General features: G+C 39.5%; 1 protein-coding gene across 6 annotated transcripts in view; it reads right to left on the reverse strand.

Annotated features, from left to right (window-relative positions):
* Positions 1–22122, reverse strand: part of Adgrg6 (adhesion G protein-coupled receptor G6) — a 141682-nt gene that overhangs the window by 36011 nt on the left and 83549 nt on the right. For 4 of the 6 annotated variants that reach the window (XM_063261282.1, XM_218313.11, XM_017589821.3 and 1 more), the window contains 6 exons: positions 16965–17033; positions 14171–14254; positions 8239–8324; positions 6461–6513; positions 5718–5783; positions 1966–2108 (listed from right to left, as the gene is read on the reverse strand). In XM_063261282.1, coding sequence (XP_063117352.1) covers positions 1966–2108; positions 5718–5783; positions 6461–6513; positions 8239–8324; positions 14171–14254; positions 16965–17033 — 501 coding nt within the window. Of the gene's footprint in view, positions 1–1965; positions 2109–5717; positions 5784–6460; positions 6514–8238; positions 8325–9653; positions 13146–14170; positions 14255–16964; positions 17034–22122 lie in introns of those variants that run through there. The other 2 variants (NM_001427850.1, XM_039098598.2) reach the window with 2 other exon arrangements.

Below are 22122 nucleotides of genomic sequence, written 5' to 3' on the forward strand. Positions count from 1 at the left end.
AGGAAGGTTGAGCACCACTGCTCTACATCATTGCAATAGCAAATATGATTCAGATTTTATCACTGAAAGTGTTAAAGTCACAGCAAGACACCAACCACCACAATAAAACCTTTCTTTTTTTTTTAAGATTTATTTATTTTATGTATGTGAGTACACTGTTGCTCTCTTCAGACACACCAGAAGAGGGCATCAGATCCCATTACAGATGGTTGTGAGCCACCATGTGGTTGCTGGGATTTGAACTCAAGACGTCTGGAAGAGCAGTCAGTGCTCTTAACCACTGAGCCATCTCTCCAGCCCCCCAATAGAACCTTCCAAGTGCTAAAGAAACAGCAAGTCTTTCTGAGAATGAATGGGAACCAACTGGAAATTCAAATGACCTTCCAAACTGCCTTTTGAATTTAGGAGGTTTTAAGCTTTCATTTTCCAATGCAACAACCCTTTGTTCAAAGAGTCACTTCTAGACAAACCTATAAAACAATATCAAAGGACCAGTATAAGTTAAATACCCAGGTATGCACAGAAGGCTGTCCTAAGATTGTCTAGCCCTTGAGGACAGATGGGGCTGGTCCCTCAAGGGTGTGCACTCTTATCTTTCCTGCCATTTGTTACTGTGCTTCTTTGCAGCGACCTTCATGTGTGAAACGGGAGTTCTATGGAAGCCTGCTTGTGAGAAATCATGTACTTCCACAGAGCCCCAGATACTGTTTAGTACTTCTCGACTGTGGCTACCGTTTACACGTGTCCACGGTCTCTGTTACAGGTATTTGCAGACGTGGTCATTTATCACACTGGATCTGGCCTTGGTTGTTTGCAAGCTCAGGGGGTGGAGGGTGTGAAGAGTACTTCAGCTTCCTAGTACACCAGAGGCAAAGCAGCAAGATCTTCTTTTGTCCCGATTTCTATGAAAATCCCTAGTGAGAATATAACTGCTCCTAGACTAACACCAGAGCAATTACTTTTGTTGCATATGGTTTTAAATATTTGTTTGTAAACGTATATACCATTAAGACCCATCCATTCATTCATTCATCCAACAAGTATTACGTGCTCGTGGCCAAGCATTTTTTTCTTTTAAAAATAAGATGCCATTGCATGTTAAAGATCAAAATATTTAAAGAAAACATGAATAAGAATGTAGCTAAGCCCAATAAGAGAGTATTCTCTTCTAAGGTATGTGAGGAACAAGGTTTCTTAACAATCTGATGCAAAGACTAAACCATGACGATGTCTATTCCATATGATGATTTCAGAAAAGGCCTCTAAGGAGAGGTGGTTTTGTGGCTATCACTGAAGTTATGTTGGTGAAGGTGAGTGGGTCATTACAGTAAAAGGTGTGTACACAATCTAGCTATGAAAGCATGGGTGCTTGGGAGAAGACAGGCTGGCTCGCATGTATCATGGGAGCTTAGGATGGGGAAGGTGTGTTGCTGAGAACTGATTCTCTGTTCAAGATTCCCGGCTTGATCCTGTGAAGGCAATAGCATCATTCACAGAGAGAGAACACAACAGTAAGAAATGTTTTATAATAAAGACCTTATCTTCATTAGCTATTTCATGAGAGTACTTATAAATGCATATAGACAGCTTTTTAATCCCATAAATGGAAGCCAAAGATAGTCAAGGTTATTCTGGTACTTTGCTCCTTTTAGGATGAGAAAAGATAAGAAAAACAGTTTGCTTCCTTCATTCCCTAAGATTCCAAGGTATTGAGATAATCTTTAATGTAATGTTACACATTTTTAACAGACTCCATATAACAAAATGTTATCATTAAAAATATACTTTTCGCGGATAGATAACAGAAGATGTGTGTGTGTGTGTGTGTGTGTGTGTGTGTGAGAGAGAGAGAGAGAGAGAGAGAGACAGAGAGACAGAGAGAGACAGAGAGAGAGAGACCGAGAGACAGAGAGAGAGACCTAGTTAACTCTGCATGTGTAAATCACATAAGCTGAACTCACGTACCCAGCTGCTTCACGTCCACTTTGCACAGCCTTATGCCATCCTCTAGTGATGCGTTATTTGCTGAAAGCTTTTGTTCAATCATCTCTCCATTCAGGCTGACATTATTGGTAGCATTGTAGACTAGAAGGGCCCAGAGCACCAACCTAGAAAAAAGATATCAGAGAGAACAGTGTTCCTCGGTTGCTCACTGACTTGGACTTTTTTGGTGGGAGAAATAGAACATGAGTGCCATATGCGGTGGTTTGATTAAGCTTGGCCCTGGAGAAATGGTGCTATTAGGAGGTGTGGCCTTGTTGGAGGAAGTGTGTCACGGTTGGGGTGGGCCTTTGAGATCCTGTGCTCAAAGCGCCATCCACTGCGGAAGAAAGCTTTTTGATCAAGATAACAGAATTCTCAGCTCTTCCAGCACCATGTCTGCCTGGATGCTGCTCTTGTTCCTGCCATGATGATAATGGACTGAAGTTCTTTAAACTGTAAGCCAGACACAAGGACACATGGAAACTGAAAAGCTCAATGAAGGAGTCTTGGCCTTTCTCTATGGTACAAACTACAATGTTCACACTACCTGGAATAGATTTTACAAGATAGTCCCCTTAGAATTTTATAATGGCACCCCAGTATTTTTCGGAAATATTGATATTTTAATATCAACAGCTCATATATTATATAATAATACTTACAGTATCTACTCAACTCAAAAGAGGATATAGTAAACTTAATTCTTCTTTTTGTTTCTGTATACACAAAACTTAAAATTTCAGATAAAAAAATTGAATCATTGTATTGAAATTGTTGTATTATTTTTACAAATAAAATGCATGGCCGTATATGGAGCTTTTTACAAGTGCTCTGTATGGTGGAAACGTGTAAAAGGAACACTAAAAATATACGGTTTGACTACTATGATGCTGCAAATGGTTGTAGAATTTATGAGCTTGAAATTTTTCTGAATCAAAGGAATGTAGGAATCAAAAAAAAAATGTAGGAATAAAAGAGTAGATTTTAAAAGCCCCGTCAAAACATACAGCTAGGCTATCACCACAGTTTTTACCAATAGCAAAAATCCAAAGGTAAAATTCAGTATTGAGGTGAAGGTATTGGATGTTATTTTGTCAGGCAAAGGAGAATTTTTTAGTGCTTTACGTGACAGTGCTGCATTTGTATTTCCTCCCTACTCTGAAGAAAAATACTCTTATCATCTAGATTGGTTGCTATTCACTCGCTCACGAGAAGAGAAGGTATTACATCCTCAAAGCACAGAGGATGGCACATTCCACTTATGAAACTTTGTCTGTAAGAATAGAAGTATATACAGAACTAGCACATTTGTGATACTAAAAGAAGAATAAGGAATAAGGAAAGTATTTATTGTTCAAGGGTTAGATGTAGTAGCTACACAGCCTGTCCTCAAGGACAAATCTCAAGGACAAAGTGGCACGCTCTTCTCTCAAAGGCTTTTACTTCTAAAAACGATCCATTACTACACACTCACACATAAGCCAGACTTCAGCACGAGGCTAGCATAGATGTGGACACATGGTGTACAGTGAAGCCCTGATCACTTTCTAAATGGCATATGATAAGGTGTCTTTGATTAAATGGCTGTCAGAAGAAAAGCATTGCCACTCTGGTTCCTGAGAGCTCACAACCATGTCCAGGACAGCACCCTAATGATTCGTGGGAACATTCCAATGCATTATTGTGGGTGTATTCGATACATGAATAACACGAACCATTCAAGAAGTAGCCCACATTTTTGCAATCCTTATCTGTGTTATTTTTCTTTCCCATCTGGAAACAGACACAACTCTATGGTTCTACAACGGTCAAGGTCTATCTCTGTTACTACCAGCCATTCGTTATTGGTATAAGCCAGACACTCTGGTTTCAGGTTCCCTGCCTGTCCAAGCAGTGAAATGCAACAGCATTATCTGATGCTGGAACTGCCAGACTGAATTGAAAGGAAGAGCTTGCGGAAAGAAATAGAGTAGACTGTGCAAAAGGAAAACTAGGAGAGAGACCACAAAGCCTTGTCAGTGAGCACGAGAGCAGCAGAGAATGGGTTTTTGAAAAGAGGGGGAAGCTATAAAAAAAGACAATGCTGAGAATTTTTAACAAAGGAAAACCAAGTAAATGTATTTTCCCACAAGTAAGATTGATTCGTTTGCCCTATAATTTTCTGTGAAATTTATTCAGTGGTTTGAAAGACCAGGAAATGGAGATTTTATTTATTTAAATGTCTTTTGTGCAAGCGCTTCTGAGATGCTGACACACACCCACTGTAGCTGATGTCTAGTGTTATCAGTAAATAGGAACCTTTGTGAGGAAGCTGGTGGGATGCTCAGCTCCTAAGGAAGGGAACTGGTCTCACTCCAAGCTACCATTGTCCCAGATGCTAGATAAACACCCACAGAGGATTCTAGCTGCTGCTGGATCCATTGATGGAGCCTCAACATGATGTAATAAGTGTGTGAAAGGACTATTTTCCTAGGAGAAGGAGAAGAATAGTCTTGTCATTTACCACCCTGAAATATGTTACTCTGTTTTCAAATCATAAATGACTGTCACAATGAAAACCTAATCAGACAGTGTGATTCAGTTTATTGACCACATACAGAAATGACAAAGTTTAAAACATTTGTTTTTTCAAAAATTAAATAGAAAGGGAAAATAATAAAAGTTTTCTGGTCAACTCTCAAATAAAATTTTATGTATATTTCTCGTAGTAGCCATAGTAGACATCATTATCTTCAAGGATGTTTTCTTTTCATTTTTTTATTTATATTTTGAAATGCATGTGGTGTGTGTGTGTGTGTGTGTGTGTGTGTGTGTGTGTGTGTGTGTGTGTGTTGGTTCCATAGACCATATGTGGAGGTGAAAGGATAACCAGTGAGAGTCAGTTTTCTCCTCATACCATGTAGGTTCTGGGGATCAAACTTGGATCATTAGGCTTGGCACCAAGCATGTTTACCCGGTGAAATTTCATCACCCAATGGCTACATTTTTATAACATGAGATCAGTAAATTAAAACCTAGTAAGCTTTTTAAGAACATGCACTTTTCAAACGATTCTTACAATTCTATGGAGATCCATTACACAATTCTAACACAACTGTTTTTTTCCTTCCATGCAAGGGCAGATCGTTATGTGCCCACTGGTTTGCGTAACCACTAATCACCTATGTGCTTAAGTCATGATCTTGAAACAAATTTCAAAATGGAGCTTTTAAAAATAGTGATGACTGTTGATATTAAAATACTTGACTCCTATTATTTATATTTTTATGTGTCATCACATGTCATTATAATCTTATAACAGAGATATTTGAGTAGTTGGGTAGTTCTGAGGCTAGAACCTAGGACCTAATACATGCTAGACAGGCGCTGTTCATACACCCTGAATTTTGCCTCCTATCCAAGAACTACTTCCCATGAAGGTCTGTTTGGAATTTTGAATAGGGAGTGATGGAGTTTGGTGAGCTACAAATGTTAGCCCCGCTCACCCATCCCTCTTAAGTGCTCTGTTTCTCAAGGCCTTTTGACAGACTAACATTTCTACCCAACTTGTTTTCTCTTTCAGCTTCACATATGAGAAAAATGTAGTGTGCAGCCAGGCTGAGGAAATAAGTTGAATGGACTAGGCAATTAAAATGTTGTTCTCTGATCATTGTTTCATGTTTCCTCTCGACAGCCAAAGTCATGAGCAAAGACGGGGGTGGGGGAGTACACTTTCCAGGTCTCCTCGCTGTTACCTTTTGTCGTCATCCATGACGTCTCTCTTGACTTTCATCCTGTCCTCTCCTAAGTCTTGGTGAAAACTGTAAAGACAGATACATGTATCTCTTATCAAGCCATCCACTGTGTTCAGTCAGCAGTAAAACTGGGGGAAGTAGAAAATGAGGATGGAGACGCAAACATAACTTTCCCAAGTGTGTGTTCTGACGTGCCCTGGTCTGCACAAATGGATAACTGTGTATCTATGATCTCCTGGAGACCTACTGTGCATTTTAGCAGATCACAGACTCTAAGACACTCCAAGAAAGAATCTGCTTCTTCTATCTCCTGAACTTCTTGAACAACTGACCCCTCTCCTGTATCAGTACATCTCTGACTGAGGTTTAAGTATGAGGTTATGAAAGCATCATCATGGAAACTCGTGTGAGCAATGTTTGGTGAAAACAGTAAGTCGAAAAATAATGAAAGCTCACTTAAAAAAACAGAGGGTGTAAGCAGATTGTTAACATCTTATTTTGTAGAGAAAGCGATCTCTAAACTGGGGTGATACACCCAATGCATACTCAGTGTGATTTACTAAGGAAAGCCAAATGCAATTTCTGTCTGGTTATCTTTTTTAAATTTTGATAAGTTAGAACACATAATATATTGATTCAGTTATACATACTGGAACATATGCCCAGGTATTCAGATACAGCCAGAGATGGGAGGAGCGGAAAAATTAAACCCTTATGTCACTCAGATAATGAGTTACATGTACCTTATATTAACCACATAAACAGTGTAGTTCCAGTTCTGGAAGGTTGCATTGAGCTGGAAGACACAACGGAAAAGGATGAGTTTCAGTAATGCTTAAGAACATTCTTTTGTGAGCCAAGGTTGTCTTCCCTCCAAAAGATGAGTCTCAATACAAAGACCATGGGAAAACACTGAAGAACCACAAGAACAAAAGATGAAGAAAGGGCTCCTGGACCAGCTAGCCACGGGATGAATGGTGTTTCTTTTAACCTTCACATTAATCAATGAAGCAGATACTATACTCCCACCCCAATGCCACCACTTATTTATAAAGAAATGGAAGTCTGAAGAGGAAAAAAAGCTTTCCAGCACCATCTGCTAATCAACAGAGATCTTACTGAGGAATTCGAGCCAGTGTAGTGGGAAACACTGTCATTTCCTCTCTGTCTAATAGGTTAGTAACAACCCTTCCACTAACACCTTCTTTAGTCTGCATTTAATAAGTATTGAGATGAAATCAAACATGTTTTGTAGTAATTGGCATCTCATAAAAACACCAGGAACAAGAAAAAAGTATAAACAGAAAAAACTATGTCTTTGATAAAGCCCAATGTCATGGGGACTACCTACGCCAACGTTGTAGAGAGATCCTGCTCTCTTTAAGTCATCTTCCAAAGCTTCTTTAGATCTTAGTTCATACACTTCTTTAGTTTTTATTGTAAATATTATTAAAATGCAATGAAAATTCTAGAACATATTGACAAAATTCTGAAAATTGTTTTGTGTAAAATTAGGTCATTTGTGCTTTATCTAAATTTAGTTCTTGGGGCCAAAAGTATTTCAGATTTCTGATTCCCCTCCCCCAATTTTGTCCCCCAAATTTAGAATATTTGCATAGGCTTCACTGGTTTATCCTCTCTAAACCAAAATACCAAAAAGCTCTGTCAGATTTTGAGTTCTCAGGTTCGATGATCCCCGCCCTCTAATGGGTATTAGGGATATCACTCATCCTTACTGTTCTCAAACAACTACTTTGGAAGCTTGAATCACAAGTGAACGGTAGCTGATAATGCTTACCCTCAGATGACAATGATGCTGGGCTGCAAACCACACTGAATGCAATGTAAAATTGCATCCTGTCTAGGGGCAAGGTTTCTAGTTAGAGCTCATTTTCACGATTAGTAATATTACCCATGGCTCGAGAATGAAAACAAATAATTTTATTTTTAGAAGTCATTCTCCCCGTAAAAACAAATAAAAAAGAACACCATGGAAAGAAAGGGGGATGCAAAGAGGCACCCCTTTCCACAGCCTGCTTCCCATCTGGAAACTGAGCACACAGTTATTGCTTCGATCCATGAAGACTACTTAGGCTCACTTCTGTATCCTCTACCCAAGACCTTGTTTCTGTCTAGTCGTATACTGTTGTTACGTTTTCTATTTTATGTTTAATTATTTATGTGTGTCCTGTGAGGGTGGGTGAACACGCGTCTATCAGTGCAGTTCCCATAGAGACCAGAAGAGGGCGATAGATCTCCAGGAGCTTGAGTGGCAGGCATTTGTGAGCCACCAGAAGTGGGCGCTGGGAACGGAAACTAGATGGTCTGAAAGAGCACTATCCACTGAGCCCCTCCCTCTATTGTTGTTATTGTTGTTGTTGTTGTTGTTGTTATTATTATTATTATTATTATTAAGCATTATTTGTACAGTAATAAGCGCTTTGGTTTCATTCAGAATCTTTGCAGTCTATAAAGAAGATACAGTTTTAAAGCAAAGAGTCAATAGAATAATTTCACTTACCCATTCGGCTACTTTGCTCTGCACTCTTACTTCAGGGTGATTCAAGTCATTGTGAATCACAACAGATATTCGATACATTATTCCGTCTGCATGTTGGAAATAGTATTAATAATTAATCATACCTTACATGTGGGATAAACAATACAAATTCATCATCACATCACTGCATATAACAAAAGGACACATAGGCACAGGAAGTTTTGGGCCAATTTTGATGTCAAAATTTCTGTTGCAGGTGCTTAGAAGTATCTCATGATTAACTGACTCTTACAGATATTCTATGGCTTCTAAATTATCACTTAGTTATGACTGTTACAGTAATTGTAAACTATTTTTTACTTCTATAGATCCCTGATACCTAGGACTGATAAAGTGATAATTTTTCCATGTGAGGCTTGATTTTTGATACTATGAAATTATGCCTTTTTGTATATGATTTAAAATGGTAGTTTGAAAATAGGAAATGGTAAGCGGAATTCTTAGCAAGATTTAAACTGGAACTGAACCAGTGACCCTTCTGCACCTTTCCTCAGGCCCCTCTCCCCAGTGAAGCATACACTTTTAGTTAAAGTATTGGGCTGGATTTTATTTAATTTCTAAGGACAGCCTCTTTAACAAAGCAGAATGGAGAATAACAGGTAGAATCTTAACTGGTTTAATGGGTTTTATAAAGAAAGCCATGTTCTGAAAACAAGGCTGGATTTTTGTCTTAGTAGTTCTTTAAAGAGTTGAATATTTTTGTCCTCATGAAAAATGAGCTCATCACAAAGGGCTTGGTAGACTACAGGAGCCAGCCCTGTACCGCCGGGCACCTGACTCAAAGTAGCCAGGGTGGTGGAGGGCATCCTTTTAAAACAGAAGCTAAAGAGAAGGGGAAAATGGGGACCTGCCATTATTAGCCACCGTACTCCATGCTTTTTAGGTAAGTCTTCAGCAAAAGCATAAAATATCTAGAAATATATAAGCAATGCTGAGAAGCTCATTCAATGACAAATTTGGGGAAACAGTACAAAAATATATAGAATTATGTTTCTGGTATATCCCACCCATACCAAAAGTGCAAAAAATCCCAGTCTTATGTCTCATGTGAAATAATAGACATTTCTATCTTCTCATACAGCTATAAAAATATGGAAAATAAGTTCAGAGATTGGTGAACTTAATTTATACCGATGAGGTTATGTCAATGTCTAAAACTCCTACCGTTTTAGAAACCTTGACTTTTATTTCCCTTCAGAGCATGCTCTGAATGGCGACTATTTAGAACGCATGTAAAAAGAGAGGGTAGGGGTTGGGGATTTAGCTCAGTGGTAGAGCGCTTGCCTAGGAAGCGCAAGGCCCTGGGTTCGGTCCCCAGCTCCGAAAAAAAGAAAAAAAAAGAGAGGGTAGTAACTCAAGTTTTATAAAACCTATACCTTAGGTCTCATCTCATCAAATCAGGGGCCTGGTAAGTGCCTTTGAGGATATTCGAGCTGCAGAAGTCCAACTGTGCCAGTATCCAAGGGGTAGTCTAGAAACAGTGGCAGATCCCTGAAGATTATCCACGAGCTACCACTAGATGGAGTACTAAATATAAGTAATTATTTTTCTCTTACATTGAGAAGATTTCAGAACAGTAAAAATGTCAATATTTTAACCACTGGCATTTCTGAACATTTACGGAAGCATTCAAATATTTAGCCCAGTCACTTTCTATTTTAAACGTTCCCTGCTCCACTGTTTTTCAGTTCACTGATTTCATAAAATGTAACACTCAGCATCCGATAACCTTAGTGCTTTTTAGTGTTGCTTGTGAGAGATATGGATAGATTAATAGCACAAATTAACTACCATCTGTATTACAGATTCTCTTGTGCTATGAACAATTACCAAGGAGTCTCTGCTTGGAAACCTCGGTATTAGAAAGTTAGCTAAAAACTTAGTGGGGCTTATTTGGTACTTATTTAAAATGTTTTGAGTTATGTATTCAATGGGTAACTATGTACAACCATAATAACCAAAGAACTTGAGTGTCTACTGGCCGTCTGGTGACAGGGAGGGTTTTGTTAAAAATGAATTTGTTTAAACATTGTTACTGGGGGGGGGGGGAATGCCATTAAGAAACACAAACAGGCCCCTGATGCTTTCAGAGCAGCAAGTCGTTGCCTACAGATAGAAAACACTGGCGTGATATTCTAATATGAACGCCAACTGTACATGACTTCAAACGGTGTGTGTATTGTTCTAACGATGGCGTATAGACCAGAAGAGCCTCTGATAGACTTTTTTAAGGGAAGAAGCAGACTAAATAGGCATATATCTATCACCTTTCCAGTCAGTAACTCTTCTAGACACATAAAACTTCAAAGAGCTACTGCAGATACTGTATTAAAGTAGTACTCTCCACTGTAGGTCTCTCTCCTCGCCACCGTCCAGGTTTCTTGAGGAATATTTATTACCCATAAAGTTACAACATACGGGATTGAAATGATGAGCTTAAATATATTTGTTTGAAAGGCAGGGCTGAAATTCAACTCAAATGTTATTTTAGATTTCACATTGTTCTTCCAAACTGGCCAGTAAGCAATTATGAAGTTGCATTTATGTGACAGGTGCAATCTGCAGAGCCTTAAGGCGTCTGGCATGCCAACCTACAGTGACTGGTGGACCCCCACAAGTGTCCTGTAAGTGAACTTGTTATTTGACTCACTGAACACATGTGAGGAACTGGGAAGAACAGTGCAATTGGCACTTGTGAACTGGATTTTCAGAACAGTAGTGAGAACAGGTGGAAATAGCTCTCTGGCTGGTTTGCTTGTGCGTACAGCACAGACATTCTCTGTTCGGTTGGATTGGTTTTGGTTCAAAGCACAGACAGCATCATTTGGAACTAATCAGCATCCCAGCATCATCTGGGGAGAAGGTCAAGGAGATTGGGCAAAGATTCATTGTTTGTGGAAATGCCTAGACTATCTATAAAAATTTGCCTAAACTCTCTTTGTATATAATATTAGGTATTGGATGGAATTTCTATTTAAAATGGTGAAATGGGCTTTGTAAAGAAAATAGGGACAGGAGGATTAGAAGTGATTTGGTTGGCATAGTGAGGTAGACTATTTGATTATCAAGTGGTCTAGTGCTCTCTCTCTCTCTCTCTCTCTCTCTCTCTCTCTCTGTCTCTCTCTCTCTCTCCCCTCCCTCCCCACTGGTAGATTATTATTGATGAACTCAGTCAAATTCTGAGAGCTCAGAATTAAAAGGGCTGGACAGGGTAGAGATTTGACAGTTATCTCAATCTTTCCAGTCATGGAAAAATATGATTTTCTTATATATCAGATGATAGCCTGAGAATGTTTACTGTAATGGTTTCTCAAAGGATAAAAAAAATGTTGATAATATGTGAATGACATTAAAGGGTCTGGGACATGACATAAATGTGATTTATTTACAGAGGAAAAAATAATCTCTTCTCAATTATTTTAAATTAGAACAGAGGGAAAATTTATGTGGATGTCGTTTTGTCTGGAATACTTGGTTACTTCTCTCTCTTTTTTTGGAAAAGCTAGTGAAGGGGCCAGGTTGTAAGACCCCGAAGTGCAGAAGAATATGAAAGGTGGTTGTGAAACACTGTGGGCCTGAACTTACGTTAAGTTTTCACTTTTGTAGTGAGAGCATCATTATAGAATAGTGAAATTTCATCTAAATACAGATAAAAGAATGTGTGGCTGATGTAAAAGAGACACATGGTTCAAGTATATGATTAAAATTGCTAAGATGGCAAAAACAATATTTGGAGCCCAAAATATTGAACCTGTTTCCACCACACTGAATATTTTAACTGTTAAAATTATACGTTAACCACGACTGTCATCCAAATTAGATTCTTCTTTACGAATGTGGTCACTGTAAGCCATGCTAAGTGACTCTAATATTTGCCTGCTTTGTTGAAACTCTAGTGAAGGTTATGACGCAGAGAGGGGCGGCCTGAACAAGGCTCTCTTCAAGAGTGTCAGAAACTGTACGATCGGATGAATACAGCTCCCATCCACCAAGTCAAGGGCTCTGAAGCAGTCATGTCAACGTTCTCGGGGCAGCAAAGGATGTATCAGTTCTGGAGGGAGAACGCCACAGAGGCTCTTTGTGTGTTCATACAAAGAGGGAAATACTTAGTTAGAATTATAATATTCCCATCTGCTGGCAGGAGTCCATGTGAAATATGCTCTGGAAAGTGCAGCTGCTGTTACTGCCTGCTTGGGGAGGTGGTGCTAAATCTCTGTGGTGTAGCCGGCAGAATAACCATAAACACTTCCTTGATTCGATGTCTTTATAACCCTATTGAAATTTATATCTATGTTACATGTAAACCATTCCATACTTCCAATCTAAATGTCCTTACAGAGGAAGTGGATGGAACCCCTGAAGCAGTTAAGGGGAAAATAGAAGTGAACTGTGTAGAATTATTTTATTTTCCCTTGGTTTCGGAACCCTGGCGACATATTATAAATATTTTGACTTTACACGCTAAAGGACTGGGTTTTATAAAACTCCGTCGCTTCTCATATTTGAGAACATTCCTGTGTTGAAGGCACTGGGGGCAGTCTCTTGACTGGAATTTGGATTTGTGTCACAAGAAGCTGAAACCACTAACTTCAAATTGCACATGTATGTGATCCTTATGTGCAGCAGGATTATAAAGACATTGGGCTTTTCGTCCAACAGTTTCTCAAAAGACGTAACAGTCGCATTTGAATAGTATGATTAGCACCAAGAGAAAAATACAAATGGAGAGAAAAGGCCGTAAATGCTGGAAATCGATTGAAATTTTGCCTTTCAAATGTTGGGGCTCCAAGTGGTGGAGCTCAGAGGCAGGCACTTGTCTAATGACCCTGGAGTTAAGCTTCCTCTGCCAAAAAATAGCACAAAACAAAAACAAAGACAGAAACAAAAACAAAAAACCACCACCGCCACCACCACCACCACCACCACCACCACCGCCACCACCACCACCACCATCACCGCCACCACCACCACCACCACCACCACCGCCACCACCACCACCACCACCACCACCACCACCACCACCACCACCTTCACCGCCGCCGCCGCCGCCGCCGCCGCGGCCGCCGCCACCACCACCACCACCATCACCACCACCACCGCCACCACTACCACCACCACCACCACCGCCACCACCACCAAACCCCCGCTTGCTTGATGACTAACTGAAAATAACATGCTAACCGGTGTTCATCACGAAGTGGTTGAACGGTGCGACCTGTTGCACGGCCACTGATGTAAATGTTGCAAGTGTTTGAGAACAAATCTGACTTCCACGAAAAATTAAATGCCAAGAAGCAGGTCTCCCACACATCACATCCTTTTCAAAATCACATCCTTTTAAAACCTGTTTCCTCAGGTGGTGCCCTTGGTACTGTCCAGCCTGCTGCCCTTTGGGGTACCCAGAGGGATCCCATTTCTCAAGCAAACGGTTTCTTAATTTGACAGAAACCCCGTATAACGAAGAGGCTTCCTTTTTCTCTCAGATATATTAAAATGAAAATTGATCCCTTTTAATTAAATGACTTTTTCTTTTCCTTTTTTGGAGGGGGTTTGGGGCTGGTTTTGAGACAGGGTTTCTCTATGTACCCCTGGCTGTCCTGGAACTCTCTCTGTAGACCAGGCTAGCTTCAAACTCACAGAGATCTGCCTGCTTCTGCTCCCAAGTCTTGGAATTAAAGGCGTGCACCACCACCATTACCCAGTTTTTAATTTCAAAGTGAAGAAGTCCTCAGAGCTATTGGTTCAGTTGGGACCAGAGATGATGGTTGTTTTCCTTGTTTTCAATGCACAAAAAAACCAAGGTTTGCTGGAACATTCTACATTCCCACTCTCAGAATACAAGTTTACATACTCCAGACACACTACACATAGTATCTTACCCAATGAATCTTACCATTCTTTTGTTTACGGATTCTGTTAGTAACAGGGATATTAGTGGTGACAATGGGTGATGGAGGAGTAGGAGGGCTTACAGTAGCTGGTAATAAACATGAGAGAGATGCAATTTTACAAGGAGCATAAAACAGTTAATATGGATAAGCAATCTACGGCTCGCTTATGAAAATGCATAGGAGAGTTGAAAAAAATTCATGCTACTAATACAATAGACTAAAAGCTTACAATGCAAAAAAGGGAGGCAAGGCTTTCAAGGGTACATGAAGAATCAGTTTGCATGGCTTGGCTGTTACAGTGTGCACAGGTCTAGAGCCGGCACTCAGGAAATGGAGAAACACAGAGCACTCTACACCCGCTTCTGTTATCCACAGGCTGGTAACACATGGGAAAGATCTCATTCCAAGAACTAGGACCCATAGACTGAAGAAGGTTAAAAGCAGGCAATCTGCATAGATTAACCTTAGAAGTTTACTGAGTCAGCCTGTACTGATATAAAAAGACTAAAGAAATAAAATACCAAAATAAAATCAATCAAAAGGAAAAAGGACTGTTTCCAGCATCTGGCTATTACAAATAAGGCTGCTTTAAAAATAGTGGAGCCTGTGTGTGTGTGTGTGTGTGTGTGTGTGTGTGTGTGTGTGTGTGTGTCTGTGTGTGTGGTGTGTCTGTATGTGTATGTGTGTGTCTGTGTGTGTATGTGTGTGTCTGTGCGTGTATGTGTGTGTGTTTTGTGTCTGGGTATGTGGTGTGTCTGTGTATGTACGTGTGTGGTGTATGTGTATGTGTGTGTTGTGTGTATGTGTGTGTGTGTTTATGTCTATGTGGTGTATGTATGTGTGTGTATGTGTGTGTTGTACGTATGTGTGTGTGTTGTTTGTGTATGTGTGTGTTGTGTGTGTTGTGTGTATTGTGTGGTGTGTGTGTATGTGTGTGGTATGTATGTATTTGTGTGTTGTGTGTGTTGTGTGTATGTGTGTGTATATGTGTGTGTTGTGTGTGTGTTGTGTGTTTATGTGTGTGGTGTGTGTATGTGTGTGGTATGGGGTGTGTGTGTGTGTGTGTGTGTGTGTGTGTGTGTGTCGGGCAGGGGGCTAAACTAAAAACACTGATAGATGGGACATATTCCATAAGGACAGACCTTAAAAGGGAGGCATTTTCTAAGTCTTGTGTTAGAGCTGTGCATCTAAAAGGCCCAAACAAGAAAGCCATGTCTCTGTAAAAAATAAAATTAGCCAAGCCCATAACTGTCCTTCAGTTAATCTTCTAGGTGCATTTGTGTTGGAGGACAGTTATGAGTATAATGACCTTATATCTTTTTATTAAATATTACATAAGTATAAAATAATAAAGAAAATACAGAAAATTATTTTCTAAAGGCACCAGAGAAAAAGTTGAACTCCTTGATGTAAAATGTATGTAGGCTACAATAATTTTCTTTCCTTTCTTTTATTTTTGTTTGTTTGTTGGTTTGTTTTGTTTTGTTTTTTTGAGACAGGATTTTCAGTGTAGCAGCCCTGGCTGTCCTGAAACTCACTTTGTAGAGCAGGCTGGCCTTGAACTCACAGAAATCTTCCTGGCTCTACCTCTGGAGTGCTGGGAACAAAGGCATAAGCCATCTCGTCTGGCAAAATAATTTCCATTCAACAATAAAAATCTAAGATTGGAAATCACTTTGATGGTTTTGTTAATTGTGAAAAATTGTGTTCATCATAATGTACATGTACTGTTAAAACGCTTTTATTCATCAAGGAGAAAACAAGGCATAAAACAAGAAAAAGCTGAGTTTCAGGTTAGATACTTGTATTTAAAGAATAAGAAACAAATTAATGAGTTTTTGAAGCCTTCCCATCAAAGTCTATACAACTACTTCATAATTGCACAAAGTTCATGGAAAGAAAAAACACTCAATCCTCATGGAGAATTGATTGGTAATATTATTCATGTATCTTAGAAGGAAAGTCTAAAAATAGTGAGTCTCCTCCTTACTCTGTCATGCTTGATCTCACTTCTAATCTGTCATCTTTGTGCTGTGATCCTCTTAATCAAGTCACCATTCATGAAAAGGCATTCCCATGAGTCTCATGGGGAACACAGAAGATGCTACATTTTATGCAGGCATGTAACATGTAACATGACGACGGATGAAAATGGGTCACAAAATATTAGATGGCAAAATGACATATTTATGGCAACACATGCATATTATTGTTTTATGTCATATGTTACACATACATGTGTAACTCTTTGTTATTAGCATGCAACTAATTAGTATAAAAATTTTTATTCAAAATATAGTCATTAAGGATCAAAATAATTGGCACCCTTATTATTAACATTAACCTACTGTAACCATACCGATCTTAAGATTTAAGATATATAATATAACATAATGTGCCTCATGGCCTCATATTCAAATCTTATCTAAATATTCAATATGCATTTCCCACAATTTATGAATATGAGTATTGCTTATACCAAGATGCATATGATAATCTTGAGAAGAAACACGGAGGGAGATGAAATTAACTGTTGTTGAGCACCGTGTAACCACTCACATTTAGAAAACCTGAGCTTTATGAAAATGGGGCCAATATGGCTAATAAGTCCCGAGAGCACACTATTTGTGCATACTGATACTGTGTACCCACACAGCCAAAACACATCCAGAAATTCTGGGTTTTTTTTTTCAGGTGAAAATTAAGATAACATCTACAGCAGTGACAACAACAACTTTCCAGACAGCAAGAGTTAAGAATGTGAAAAGGTTTGGGAAGATGACGTCAGCTCCCTACCTTGACAGAGGGTCCCCAGATCAGAACAGTTCGTCAGCTCTGCTGCAGGAAGCGGGATCAGGTAGGAACCTTGATCAACATAGAAGCACGTGCAAATTTAACTTGGGATTTGCTGATATACTCCAAAAGGTAAATATTATCAGTCATGTTGGTAAAGCAGAAGAAACAGCCTCCGGAGAATCAACTCCCACAGGAAAACGTCTTCTAAGGTGACTATGTCTTTCTTTCCTCAAATGCAAAAATTGAAGAATTCAAATTGCCCTCAAACCCTTGAGCTCAATATTTCAGCCATATGCACAGGACTTAAAGAAGTGTGATTGTCCCTTAAAGTTTATTTGAAAATTTGGGGGATTTTTTTCTAAATAATGAACTATGAGTCTCGGGTGGCAATTCATGTAAATAGAATAATATGAACCTTGAGGGTATATTTCAAAGCAGAACTTGGATAATGTGAACTTCTCATAAAATGCCGATTTTTTCCCATGTAAACACAATTGTGCAAACTCTACAATTCCAGAAGTATCTTCCTGAGATTTCAAGTCAGTCCTGTTTCGTTCGACTTCAAGCTTTCTCTGATTCCTCTTCAATGGGAAATAGACACTGAGCTGATTTTTTCTGATAGAAATATTAGGTGCTCTTGGTTGCATTAAATTGTCCTGTGCTGATTATGGGCTAAACGTACTGAAAATAATATGGCACTTGAATAAAGATGTAAGAATTAAATACACACACACACACACACACACACACACACACACATGCACACACATTAGTGTAGCGGTGAATTCATTCTAATGTTTAAACATGTGCCCAACTTTCCCATGGGAACAAGATATGAAGCAGACATATAAGCAGACAGAGCAGGTGTATGAGCTCACACATGTCTAATTAGGTAAGTGGTAGATAAACAAGCAGAAAACATCTCAACAGTTTAACGGCATCCAGGAAGGTATAGTTTCCTCTTTCTCAGATGTCTCAAGCTCATGGAAAGGATGGTGACACATCAGAAAAGGTCAGCCCTACAGGCAGGTCTATCGTGTGACATTTGCTGGTAAGAAGCTACTTGATAGGTTCTTGCGACAAATACAGACACTGCATCTCCAGCTTCTGAGTTGTGGCTGGCAGAAAAAAAATTCCTACTGCCACGTCTACTGTCAGAGCGGCACCAGTACAAGCTGGCCTTACTCTATGCCCAAGTGCCTAGGGAAGACCTTCAGTGCTGGTCGTGGCCCTCTGGGAGCCAGGACAGACGCTAGGTGAGAAGAGTGAGCAGGAAATCCGCACATGGGTACTGAGGTTGACAGAGCACCGAGGCACCTGATAGGATTTCTGAAACATGTGCCTGTGAGGCATTGAAGAGGTTTGAGAATGCCCACACTTGGCACGACTGTAGGAGAATAATTACAGAAGAGTGTAGGCATAAGAAGACGTATGCTGGTGCAGCCTACAACAGCATAGAAGGCAGTCGTCTACAGCACAGCAGCAGGACCAAGTCTTTCTCCCAATGCTGAATCCTATACACAGTAGTGATGCATGCCTAAGTTTCACTCCATCAATTACTCAATGCATTATGAATGACAGCTACATGTCTGACCTCTTTTTTTTAAGCAATTGGAATAAATTAAAGGGCTCGTGGTGACACCATAGACTATAATTTGGAAAACAACAGTTTTTGATGGGTGGGCAGGGTACAAGAAGGCAAAAGAATATTAATCATTCAGGCTTGACATTGTATCAAGAAAAGAAACTGAAAGAAATGGACACATGAAATGTGAAGACAGATTGTGTAAGAGTCAGTGACTAATTGGAAAAAGGAAGAGAAAGGGAAGAGTAATTTGCTGCTTTCCAACTTGAGAAACTGGGCGTGATGACCTCATAAGTGGAGAAAGGAAATAGTGAGAGGGAAATTATCTTCTGTTGTGTCTGGCAAGGGAAATCATTTGCCTTCTAGACAAAGAACACACGTCTAGAGTGTTCACATGAGAAGCTATTTCTCTAAGATCACTCAACAAAAGACACTGAAAGGTTTGCATTCACTGGAGTATGGGTTTGAGAAAAGAATAGAATCAGATTTCAGCTATGGCTGTATTTTAGTTTTCAGGGCATCGATCTGGGGAGATAAAAACAGCTCCTGGTCAAGGTGGCTTCACAGAATTTAAGAAAGTTGAATGGAGGGTGTGGTAACAATCAGTGGAACTGAAAGGCTGAAGTGATAAAGACTGAAAAGACCTTTAACTCTGCGGCACAGGAATTAGTGTCAGTCTCGTGGGAACCATGACCCTCAGGCTGTGGGGTTTTGGAGAGTTAATACCACAGAGGAAGCCTGTGCAAGGAAGGAGAGATAGGGAAGGGGAGTCATGAAGATTGAAAACCCAAGCCAGCATGTACCCTGGGAAAGACGTGTGATGTGGTGATGTGGAGGGAGGTGCGAGAGAGGGAGAACCTTATCTTGGGAGCTTGTTGCCCTTCGTGCATGCCCACTTTTTCCAGGACCTCACTTCTACGGGCCTTCATTCATGTTTTAGAAGGGACTTCTAGAAAAGTAGCAAGCCTGTCAGACTCATGTGACTAGAGAAATCTCAGCTTGGTAACAGAACACTCTGGAGACCCTTGGATGAGATTCCTGTAGTTCTCAGATTACACACAATGCTGGCAGTCCAGGGCTCCTTAGCGGCTTCTGGTACTGATACAGTATCTCTCCAAGACAAAAGAGAGATAAGGGACAAGGTTGTGGGAAAGGAGTTCTTAAGCTAACTACATGTCCACTGCAGTATATCTAACTAAGAGCTCAGAGGTGGCAATAAGGGAAAATGTCAGAGGAGCTATGATTTAAAACAAGATCTTGACCATTTTATCAGCTTCATTGTATACATTTCAATCTGGGGCTTCCTTTCCGCTAAGACTGTAAACATTCACTTCTGAATATTTTAATTAGTTGTTCTCTCTAGAGGAAGGCCAAGTTTATCGAATTGCTAGCATTGTATAAATACTGAATAGATACCATTGTATTATGGTCTCCTGGAGCAATAGAAATTACATCGTAATTATTTTAAGTGAAACTGGGATACAAAAAAAATGACCTAATTTAATTAGAAGGAAATTACACTCGTGCATTATAAACATGTGGGACTACATAAACAGATACATAAAATACTGTTGGGGTATGTTGAAATGTCATTGTCCATCACCAGTGCTCACCAACCCGGGAGGTTGAAGCAGGAGGAGCACTTGAGCCCAAGAATTCAAGTCTATTCTGGTGAACATAGCAAGACACCACCTCCAATAAATAAGGAAATATGCCCAGAACACACACGACTTTCACTTGATGCTCACAGTGATGTACTTTCACTGCTCAGCTTTCTAGGCTTATGGAGTTACAACTGGGAGACTGTGAAAGATGAGACAAACTCTTCCTTGGGTTAATGGCCTATCAGTCATCAGTTGGTGCTTAAGTCATCTCTGTGTGTTCGTTCTCTGCCTTCTGAGTCTACTCAAAGGTACTCAAAGCTTATTAGCTAACAGAAAAAGTTAGAGTCACATTTTATGCGTGAAAGAAAAGAACTCTTGAAAACGGGGAGTTAGGACTGGGGATACAGCTCAGTAGGTAGAGTGCCTGCCTAGAACCATGAAATCTTGTGTTTCAGTCCCACTACATTGGACTGGCATTGTTGCACGCATCCTAGACTTGGGAGGTGGAAACAGGAGGATCATACCAAGATTATCATTGGAACCCAGGGAATTTCAGAGCAGCACCAGTTAGGGATCTTGCCTCTGAGTAAAAGATCAATTTTATAATTCATCTTTTGTAATTTTATATTTTTCATAAATTTCATAAATATAAGATTATTTTATGATTCATATTTTACATTTTTCTTTTTTATGATGTATGTGTATATGTGTGTATATATATATCTATATGTATGTTTGTATGACTACATCTACATGTGTATGAATATGTACATGTAGGTGGAGGCCCAGAAATTGATGGCAGGCAATCGTTCTCTATCCTATCTTTTGATGCACAATCTCTTATTCGACCTAGAGCTCAATGATTCCATTACACAGCCTAGTTAGTGTGCCACAGAGACCCCTTCCCTGCCTTTTTGCTGTTGAGATTACAGGTATAGTCTTTTTAGGTGGGTTCCAAGATCCAAACTCAGGTACTTTGTCATCTCCTCCAGTCCTATTTTGCAACAGTTTTATTGTAATTTTGTATATACCATTATTTATGAAGAGCACCTAGGTTCTTCATAAGTTTGAGCATCCTCAAAGAATAATTTGCTTGTCATGATAAAGCGATTATAATTTCAGTTTAAAATTATCTAAAAATCTAGCAACAGTGAACTTGGTAATTGGTTATGTATGAAACTAAGTACCAGTAATTGAATTTTAGAATTGTGAAAGTCAGGACTAAAATTTATTGTTTGGGTAACCATGAAAGCAGGGGAATTGGAGAGTTGGTGACCAGGAGTGGGAATTTAGAGATGAAATTTAAAGTCCACTGGAAAAAAATCCATACATTTCTAGAAAAAGAGTAGTGACAAAGTTGATTACTTACAACTGTGTCTTATCTCTACATCCACAGGGACAAAGTCAGGGAAGTGCTTAAGCAATGCTGAATAAATACATGTAATTTGCTTGAACTTACACTGTTCATTGAGTTCTACTATACCACTCCTCAGGAAAGAGCGGCAATCAGTTGAATAAATAAAACCAAAGAACTGTCTGTTCTTTGTGAAACATGAAGGGCAGTCGCCACTGTCTAAACTGTAATCATAGCACGGCAGATACGTGTACCTACAATTAAAAGCTCAGAGAAGGAAATGACCTGTTCCCAAAGGTCATAAAACCGGGTATGTTTGAAAACTGTTCTAGACGAAAATTAAAGATGCTCTAAGGTTTAAAAAGAACTATCGATAATACAACGTTTGTATCGGAAAAGGGCAGACAAGATTGACTGTGATTTTTTTTTTTTTTGTTCTTTTTTTTTTTTTTTTTCGGAGCTGGGGATCGAACCCAGGGCCTTGCGCTTCCTAGGCAAGCGCTCTACCACTGAGCTAAATCCCCAACCCCGACTGTGATTTTTAAAACGACGCGACAAACCAGCTTAAAAATTTTTTTAATTCAGAGATAGTCCCAAAATACTTAGAAAAATGTA

Source organism: Rattus norvegicus, chromosome 1, assembly GCF_036323735.1.
Source record: "Rattus norvegicus strain BN/NHsdMcwi chromosome 1, GRCr8, whole genome shotgun sequence".
Classification (NCBI taxonomy): Eukaryota; Metazoa; Chordata; class Mammalia; order Rodentia; family Muridae; genus Rattus; species Rattus norvegicus.